Here is a 9,694-nt window from a genome sequence, read left to right as displayed (position 1 = left end):
CAGAAAACCATCATTGTCTTTGTTATTCATTATTAGTATGTTATATTATTATAATACATTATTTCGAGACATATTCAGAGCCAAACATCAACACAACTTAACCTTTTTAACTGTTGTCGCATCCAAACTTGTCACCATCGTTTTCAGTTGTAATTGCGACGTTCCCGGAAGAAGTCAAATCAAATCAAATGTATTTATAAAGCCCTTCTTACATCAGCTGATATCTCAAAGTGCTGTACAGAAACCCAGCCTAAAACCCCAAACAGCAAGCAATGCAGGTGTAGAAGCACGGTGGCTAGGAAAAACTCCCTAGAAATGCCAAAACCTAGGAAGAAACCTAGAGAGGAACCAGGCTATGAGGGGTGGCCAGTCCTCTTCTGGCTGTGCTGGGTGGAGATTATAACAGCACATGGTCAAAATGTTAAAATGTTAAAATGTTCATAAATGACCAGCATGGTCAAATAATAATAATCATAGTAGTTGTCGAGGGTGCAACAAGCACGTCCGGTGAACAGGTCAGGGTTCCATAGCCGCAGGCAGAACAGTTGAAACTGGAGCAGCAGCACGGCCAGGTGGACTGGGGACAGCAAGGAGTCATCATACCAGGTAGTCCTGAGGCATGGTCCTAGGGCTCAGGTCCTCCGAGAGAAAGACAGAAAGAGAGAAAGAGAGAGTTAGAGAGAGCATATTTAAATACACACAGGACACCGGATAAGACAAGAGAAATACTCCAGATGTAACAGACTGACCCTAGCCCCCCGACACATAAACTACTGCAGCATAAATACTGGAGGCTGAGACAGGAGGGATCAGAAGACACTGTGGCCCCATCCGATGATACCCCCGGACAGGGCCAAACAGGCAGGATATAACCCCACCCACTTTGCCAAAGCACAGCCCCCACACCACTAGAGGGATGTCTCCAACCACCAACTTACCGTCCTAAGACAAGGCCGAGTATAGCCCACAACGATCTCCGCCATGGCACAACCCAAGGGGGGGGGGGGGGGGGGGGCGCCAACCCAGACAGGAAGACCACGTCAGTGACTCAACCCACTCAAGTGACGCACCCCTCCCATGGACGGCATGGAAGAACACCAGTAGGCCAGTGACTCAGCCTCTGTAAAAGGGTTAGAGGCAGAGAATCCCAGTGGAAAGAGGGGAACCGGCAAGGCAGAGACAGCAAGGGCGGTTCGTTGCTCCAGCCTTTCCGTTCACCTTCACACTCCTGGGCCAGACTATACTTAATCATAGGACCTACTGAAGAGATAAGTCTTCAGTAAAGACTTAAAGGTTGAGACTGAGTCTGCGTCTCTCACATTGGTAGGCAGACCATTCCATAAAAATGGAGCTCTATAGGAGAAAGCCCTACCTCCAGCCGTTTGCTTAGAAATTCTAGGGACAATTAGGAGGCCTGCGTCTTGTGACCGTAGCGTACGTGTAGGTATGTACGGCAGGACCAAATCGGAAAGATAGGTAGGAGCAAGCCCATGTAATGCTTTGTAGGTTAGCAGTAAAACCTTGAAATCAGCCCTTGCCTTAACAGGAAGCCAGTGTAGGGAGGCTAACACTGGAGTAATATGATCAAATTTTTGGGTTCTAGTCAGGATTCTAGCAGCCGTATTTAGCACTAACTGAAGTTTATTTAGTGCTTTATCCGGGTAGCCGGAAAGTAGAGCATTGCAGTAGTCCAGCCTAGAAGTAACAAAAGCATGGATTAATTTTTCTGCGTCATTTTTGGACAGAAAATTTCTGATTTTTGCAATGTTACGTAGATGGAAAAAAGCTGTCCTTGAAACAGTCTTGATATGTTCTTCAAAAGAGAGATCAGGGTCCAGAGTAACGCCGAGGTCCTTCACAGTTTTATTTGAGACGACTGTACAACCATCCAGATTAATTGTCAGATTCAACAGAAGATCTCTTTGTTTCTTGGGACCTAGAACAAGCATCTCTGTTTTGTCCGAGTTTAAAAGTAGAAAGTTTGCAGCCATCCACTTCTTTATGTCTGAAACACAGGCTTCTAGCGAGGGCAATTTTGGGGCTTCACCATGTTTCATTGAAATGTACAGCTGTGTGTCGTCTGCATAGCAGTGAAATTTAACATTATGTTTTCGAATGACATCCCCAAGAGGTAAAATATATAGTGAAAACAATAGTGGTCCTAAAACGGAACCTTGAGGAACACCGAAATTTACAATTGATTTGTCAGAGGACAAACCATTCACAGAGACAAACTGATATCTTTCCGACAGATAAGATCTAAACCAGGCCAGAACTTGTCCATGTAGACCAATTTGGGTTTCCAATCTCTCCAAAAGAATGTGGTGATCGATGGTATCAAAAGCGGCACTAAGATCTAGGAGCACGAGGACAGATGCAGAGCCTCGGTCTGACGTCATTAAAAGGTCATTTACCACCTTCACAAGTGCAGTCTCAGTGCTATGATGGGGTCTAAAACCAGACTGAAGCGTTTCGTATACATTGTTTGTCTTCAGGAAGGCAGTCAGTTGCTGTGCAACAGCTTTTTCTAAAATTTTGGAGAGGAATGGAAGATTCGATATAGGCCGATAGTTTTTTATAATTTCTGGATCAAGATTCGGCTTTTTCAAGAGAGGCTTTATTACTGCCACTTTTAGTGAGCTTGGTACACATCCGGTGGATAGAGAGCCGTTTATTATGTTCAACATAGGAGGGCCAAGCACAGGAAGCAGCTCTTTCAGTAGTTTAGTTGGAATAGGGTCCAGTATGCAGCTTGAGGGTTTGGAGGCCATGATTATTTTCATCATTGCGTCAAGAGATATAGTACTAAAACACTTTAGTATCTCCCTTGATCCTAGGTCCTGGCAGAGTTGTGCAGACTCAGGACAATGGAGCTTTGGAGGAATACCCAGATTTAAAGAGGAGTCTGTAATTTGCTTTCTAATGATCATGATCTTTTCCTCAAAGAAGTTCATAAATTTATTACTGCTGAAGTGAAAGCCATCCTCCATTTGCGAAGGCTGCTTTTTAGTTAGCTTTGCGACAGTATCAAAAAGAAATTTCGGATTGTTCTTATTTTCCTCAATTAAGTTGGAAAAATAGGATGATCGAGCAGCAGTAAGGGCTCTTCGATACTGCACGGTACTGTCTTTCCAAGCTAGTCGGAAGACTTCCAGTTTGGTGTGGCGCCATTTCCGTTCCAATTTTCTGGAAGCTTGCTTCAGAGCTCGTGTATTTTCTGTATACCAGGGAGCTAGTTTCTTATGACAGATGTTTTTAGTTTTTAGGGGTGCAACTGCATCTAGGGTATTGCGCAAGGTTAAATTGAGTTCCTCGGTTAGGTGGTTAACTGATTTTTGTCCTCTGACGTCCTTGGGTAGGCAGAGGCAGTCTGGAAGGGCATCAAGGAATCTTTGGGTTGTCTGAGAATTTATAGCACGACTTTTAATGCTCCTTGGTTGGGGTCTGAGCAGATTATTTGTTGCAATTGCAAACGTAATAAAATGGTGGTCCGATAGTCCAGGATTATGAGGAAAAACATTTAGATCCACAACATTTATTCCATGGGACAAAACTAGGTCCAGAGTATGACTGTGGCAGTGAGTAGGTCCAGAGACATGTTGGACAAAACCCACTGAGTCGATGATGGCTCCGAAAGCCTTTTGGAGTGGGTCTGTGGACTTTTCCATGTGAATGTTAAAGTCACCAAAAATTAGAATATTATCTGCTATGACTACAAGATCCGATAGGAATTCAGGGAACTCAGTGAGGAACACTGCATATGGCCCAGGAGGCCTATAAACAGTAGCTATAAAAAGTGAGTGAGTAGGCTGCATAGATTTCATGACTAGAAGCTCAAAAGACGAAAACGTCATTGTTGTTTTTTTTTTTGTAAATTGAAATTTGCTATCGTAAATGTTAGCAACACCTCCGCCTTTGCCGGATGCACGGGGAGTATGGTCACTAATGTAACCTGGGGGTGAGGCCTCATTTAACACAGTAAATTCATCAGGCTTAAGCCATGTTTCAGTCAGGCCAATCACATCAAGATTATTATCAGTGATTAGTTCATTGACTATAACTGCCTTGGAAGTGAGGGATCTAACATTAAGTAACCCAATTTTGAGATGTGAGGTATCACAATCTCTTTCAATAATGGCCTTTATGGTAGAGAGGCCAGACGGAAGCCACTCCTCAGTAAAAGGCATATGACAGCCCACTTGGAGTTTGCCAAAAGGCACCTAAAGGACTCTCAGACCATGAGAAACAAGATTCTCTAGTCTGATTAAACTAAGATTGATCTTTGGCCTGAATGCCAAGTGTCACGTCTGGAGGAAAATGTGCACCATGAAGCATGGTGGTGGCAGCATCATGCTGTGGGGATGTGTTTCAGCAGCAGTGCGAATTGTCCACTGATATTGGTATAACTTTTCACCCCTTTTGGCTGTATGAAAGTTAATTTCCCCTCAGACACACATTTGTTCTTTGATATAATGAAGGTCATTTGTGTAGAATGTACTTTTCCCCACCTCTTTATTTTTTTCAAGAGAAAAACTGCTGATGCACATTTCTAAATGACACCTTGTCTATTCTTCTATTCTAACTCTCAACAGTAAGTTTAGACCCCGACTGATTTAAAAATATATATATATATTATTATTTATTACAAACAACACAAGGAATGGGTAACATTAAAGTTTTTCCTTTACTTTTCCCCTCATTCAACATCTCTTTACATTGCTTATTTATATTTGGTGGCCTGACTGCATCCAGACTGTGTCAAAAGCCCATCCTGGTAGATCTGAACCTAATGCAGCTTGGAGAGATCAGATGACAGAAGTCACATTTAGGTGCCAGGTGTAACTGAGGCCATAGATGCTCCATATCCATTACTTTGAGTTTTTTATATAATATGACTAAATGTGTTTCTGTGTTGCAGGGGCAGTCAATAAATGGAACAGCAAGGCCACAGAACATGACATAAGCAGAGCTGTGGGAGACCACCTCAAGCCCCTGGTAGAGCCGGGGGTGGTGTTTACCACTCCACCACGCCTTCAGCAGGCTGGAAACGTGATACTGTTTTTCATACCAAGAGTCTGTTGATTGGCCAGTCATTGGGTTAATTTGTACGAAATCAAATCCAGCTTTATTTATACAGCACATTTCAGACATGGATGCAACACAATGGCTTCACAGGAAAAAAAAATAAAAATGAAAATAAACAGAAATATTTAGTAAACAACAAACAGAAGACTAACAACTGAAAGACTAGATGAGCATTCTAAGGAAATGCCATTGATTAAAATATTAATTGGATGCAACATCCAACCCAAAATATAAGCTTGTTTTTTAGGAGGGGATCTGAAAGACACTATGGGGGTGTCCACTGGAAGTTGACTAGTAACAACAACTGGGACCTAAAAGACACCCACCATGAGACCCACTAAATCTGCCCAAGAAGAGGCAAACAAAAGAAAAACCCACACCAAACTTAAAGACAGGAAGTAAACCAAAAAGGTGGAGCAACTAAAGGTGTTGACTCTCCACATGTATCAAGACAACTGGAGCACTGGGCCAGACACTCTTAAATAGAACCTGGACCAGCTCAGGTGAAACACCTTCCCACTAACGAGATGGACAAGCCAGCACAGGTGTAACACATACTGACTAACGAGGTGACACCAATCAGTGCGTCCTACGTGCTAACGAGCTAGACGGGCTAACGAGCTAGACGGGCTAACGAGCTAGACGTGCTGACGAGCTAACGAGCTAGATGTGCTAACGAGCTAGACGTGCTAACGAGCTAGACGTGCTAACGAGCTAGACGTGCTAAAGTCCAACCTCAAAACATAAATGGAAAAACCAAAGCCTGTAACACCTTCCCCCTTAAGACAACAAATATATCCTACATTTCTTTTGGACAAATTTGCTCACCACCAACAGAAAACAACTTCCATTTCACATTATAATCAACTACAATGATTCACCTTCACCAATATAAACATGGTGTCTACTGGCTGTCAACAATTAAAAACAAGAAAAAAACACGTATTTCTAAATAATAATATACAATAGGACTATTTGTTTCTCCTTTTTCTTTCTATAGAATCCTAAATCCCACTAGCTTCTAGAACACTCGTCTTCCTAAATCCCACTAGCTTCTAGAACTCTCGTCTTCCTAAAACTCACTAGCTTCTAGAACACTCGTCTTCCTAAAACTCACTAGCTTCTAGAACTCTCCTCTTTCTAAATCCCACTAGCTTCTAGAACTCTCCTCTTTCTAAATCCCACTAGCTTCTAGAACTCTCGTCTCCTTGGAACGAGCCCAAACAAAACTCATCTCCAATACGGAAAAACATGCAGTCAAAATGAATAAAGATCCATAGCAACGCACTAGCTAAACGCAAAACACAAATCTTATATCCATTTGGGGGGAAATCAGGTTGAACCTGCTCTTGAAACTAACACAACAAAACAAAAAACACATGTAAATGGAGATATATTTTACCTCACTGGTTAGAGGACAACCTGCAGAAGACAGTCAGCTACATTTTGGAGTGATGCATTTAAATTTAGGGGTCGCTAAACAAAGGAACACAACACTTATTTGTCATAACTCATCGATATCATGTTGAAATCATTTGTGCGAGAGGAGGGAGAGGAGGTTGCAAGTCCTGTTAAAACTAACAGCTCAAAAACCACACAGAATCTGGGAATAATGTGTACATCCCTGGTTAGAGGACAATTTGTAGAAAACAGCCAGATACATTTTGATTGAAGTGCGTCACCAACGTGGTAAGTGTAACACAACTCTTTTTGTGTTAGTCACTTTTTGTTAAATCACATAAATAGTAACTCTTCCAATTCAGAGCCTGGATTTCCCCCCTGAGGCTAATATCCATATCATGCTGAAATCAATAGAACAGGGGACAAACGTTTAGGGTTCTACATTGTGACATCATTAAAATACTCCTACTACAATGTTAAAACATTCTACATTGTGACATTATATCATTGATATCATGAAACAACTCCTTCATGTATTTTCTGATGTTTGATCAGATGTCTTTTATCGGAGTATCTCTTGTTACATTGACCACAGCTATAAGGTTTCTCTCCCGTGTGTGTTCTTTGGTGTGATACTAGGCTGGTTAGCCAAGCAAATCTTGTCCCACATTGATCACAGCTATAAGGTTTCTCTCCTGTGTGTGTTCTCTGGTGTATCTTCAGTTCGCCAGATTGAACAAAACTCTTGCCACATCGAGTACAGCTATAAGGTTTCTCTCCTGTGTGTCTTCTCTGGTGCATCTTCAGTTCTCCAGATTGAACAAAACTCTTCCCACATTGATCACAGCTAAAAGGTTTCTCTCCTGTGTGTGTTCTCTTGTGTAATTTCAGGCTGGTTGAACGAGTAAAACTCTTCCCACATTCATCACAGCTAGAAAGTTTCTCTCCTGTGTGTATTCTCTGGTGTGTTATCAGGTTGATTAGCTGAATAAAACTCTTCCCACATTGATCACAGCTAAAAGGTTTCTCTCCTGTGTGTGTTCTCTGGTGTAATTTCAGGCTGGTTGAACGAGTAAAACTCTTCCCACATTCATCACAGCTAGAAAGTTTCTCTCCTGTGTGTATTCTCTGGTGTGATATCAGGCTGCTTCGATGAGTAAAACTCTTCCCACATTGATCACAGCTAAAAGGTTTCTCTCCTGTGTGTTTTCTCTGGTGGAATTTCAGGCTGGTTGATTGAGTAAAACTCTTCCCACATTCATCACAGCTATATGGTTTCTCTCCTGTGTGTGTTCTCTGGTGTGTTATCAGGTTGCCTAGTTGAGTAAAACTCTTCCCACATTCATCACAGCTATAGGGTTTCTCTCCTGTGTGTGTTCTCTGGTGTGATGTCAGATTGCTAGATTTACCAAAACTCTTCCCACATTGACCACAGCAATAAGATTTCTCTCCTGTGTGTGTTCTCTGATGAATTTTAATGCCTGTTGATGAGGTGAATCTCTTCCCACAGTCAGAGCAGCAGTGAGTTCTCTTCCCTGTGGGTCTCTGCTGGTGTTTCTTGAGGAGTTCTGATCTGGAGAGACTCTTCTCTGCCTCATCAGCATCATGAGGTTGTTGAGGCTCCCCAGAGGATCCACGATAGTCACGTCTCTCTCCTGTGTGAATGACAAAGTCATACAGATGGTTAAAGGCCCACAACAGCAGAAATCCACTGTAAAAGGTCATGCCAACAGCGTAGCCATGATGTTGAACAACAATTGACATCTGTAATGAATGTAATGATTACTTGACATTTGTCTTAAAATGAGCAACAATAGTCATATTTTGTCTTGTTTTCACATTAGTAGTAACATCTAAGATTGGAGGCCCTTTTCTATGTTTGCTGGTGAGAAAAGATTTTTGCTCAGGGGAGTAACCTCCATTACCAGGTTGCTAATGAGTTCATTTCACACTACTTTGGATTATAATTGTCAGGCTCGTTTGAATCTCCTGCTTAATATAATGTTTGTGTCGTCATCGCAAATCAACCGCTTTGTACTTAAAAAACACTTCAACCAGTAAAATGCTCTTTGGCTTTTCCATCAGCCTGACAATGAGGGTTTGTACACTGTTTGCCAAATTGGCCCATAACTTCACCTAACAACAAACATACCTATGTAATGAACGAAGAAGCACGTTGGTTGTTGTTGCATGACATACATAGTGTCCTCTAGGACCCATAACAATAACATAGACCTACTGTAGGACCCATAACAATATCATAGACCTACTGTAGGACCCATAACTTCACCTAACAATAACATAGACCTACTGTAGGACCCATAACTTCACCTAAGACTATATATAATTTAATATTTCAGGTGAAACAAGGAAACTAAAATGTCTTTGTCATGACATTTCATAACCTGATCACCAGATAATTTTGTGAATAATCCCACTAGGCTACTCTTTAATGTGTTGTCATTCTAAATGTCCTGAACAAAGGAAAATATCTCTGTGTGTTGAACAATAGCCTATCCATCAAGGAACAGTTCTCTACACATTATGAGCTAAGTATCTCTGTGTCCAAACAGACTAACGAGACCCTACAGTAAATCAAGCAGACAATAACACATTATAAACATCAATTTGTTAGGGATGTTGGATCCAACGTGGAGCACGGCATAACTGTCTTTACCAGAGTAATGAATGAAGAAGCACTTTGGTTGTTGTTGCATGTCCTGATGTTTGTCATGTGACTGTCATTCAGAAAATGATTTCCTGGATCAGCTGATGATAGTTGAACATGTGACTGTAACTAAACAGCTACAGTATTATGAATTATGTGTAATTATTGAAGAACCACATTAATGACAGTATCCATTTGGGTGTTGTCAATAAAGTTACTATATATATATATATATATATATATATATATATATTACCTTTATTTAACCAGGTAGGCCAGTTGAGAACAAGTTCTCAAAATGGTTTGTGCCCCTGATTTATTAGATAGTACTCACTGTATTTACTGGTGTTAATCAGATCAATGTCCCTGTTTTATAAGATAGTACTCACTGTATTTACTGGTGTTAATCAGATCAATGTCCCTGTTTTATTAGATAGTACTCACTGTATTTTCTGGTGTTAATCAGATCAATGTCCCTGTTTTATTAGATAGTAGTCACTGTATTTACTGGTGTTAATCAGATCAATGTCCCTGTTTTAT

The 9,694-nt window shown here is 41.3% G+C and overlaps 1 protein-coding gene across 1 annotated transcript; it reads right to left on the bottom strand.

The window, feature by feature from the left end:
- Positions 1-6,857: 6,857 nt before the first annotated feature.
- On the bottom strand, positions 6,858-8,211 carry LOC145866986 (uncharacterized). The gene has a single exon (XM_082971041.1). It carries the CDS (start codon positions 8,209-8,211, stop codon positions 7,000-7,002), a length of 1,212 nt encoding a protein of 403 aa, XP_082827167.1. The 3' UTR covers positions 6,858-6,999.
- Between the last annotated feature and the right edge of the window lie 1,483 nt (positions 8,212-9,694).

The sequence above is a fragment of the Salmo salar genome, unplaced genomic scaffold, assembly GCF_965601325.2.
Source record: "Salmo salar unplaced genomic scaffold, fSalSal1 ptg000152l, whole genome shotgun sequence".
Taxonomy (NCBI): Eukaryota; Metazoa; Chordata; class Actinopteri; order Salmoniformes; family Salmonidae; genus Salmo; species Salmo salar.
Note: the sequence above shows the minus strand (reverse complement) of the source record. Positions and strands in the feature narration are given on the sequence as shown.

What these genes read in the sequence shown, in the direction of transcription:
- LOC145866986 (XM_082971041.1), bottom strand. Translation starts at nt 8,211, where the DNA reads ATGACCTTTTACAGTGGATTTCTGCTGTTGTGGGCCTTTAACCATCTG.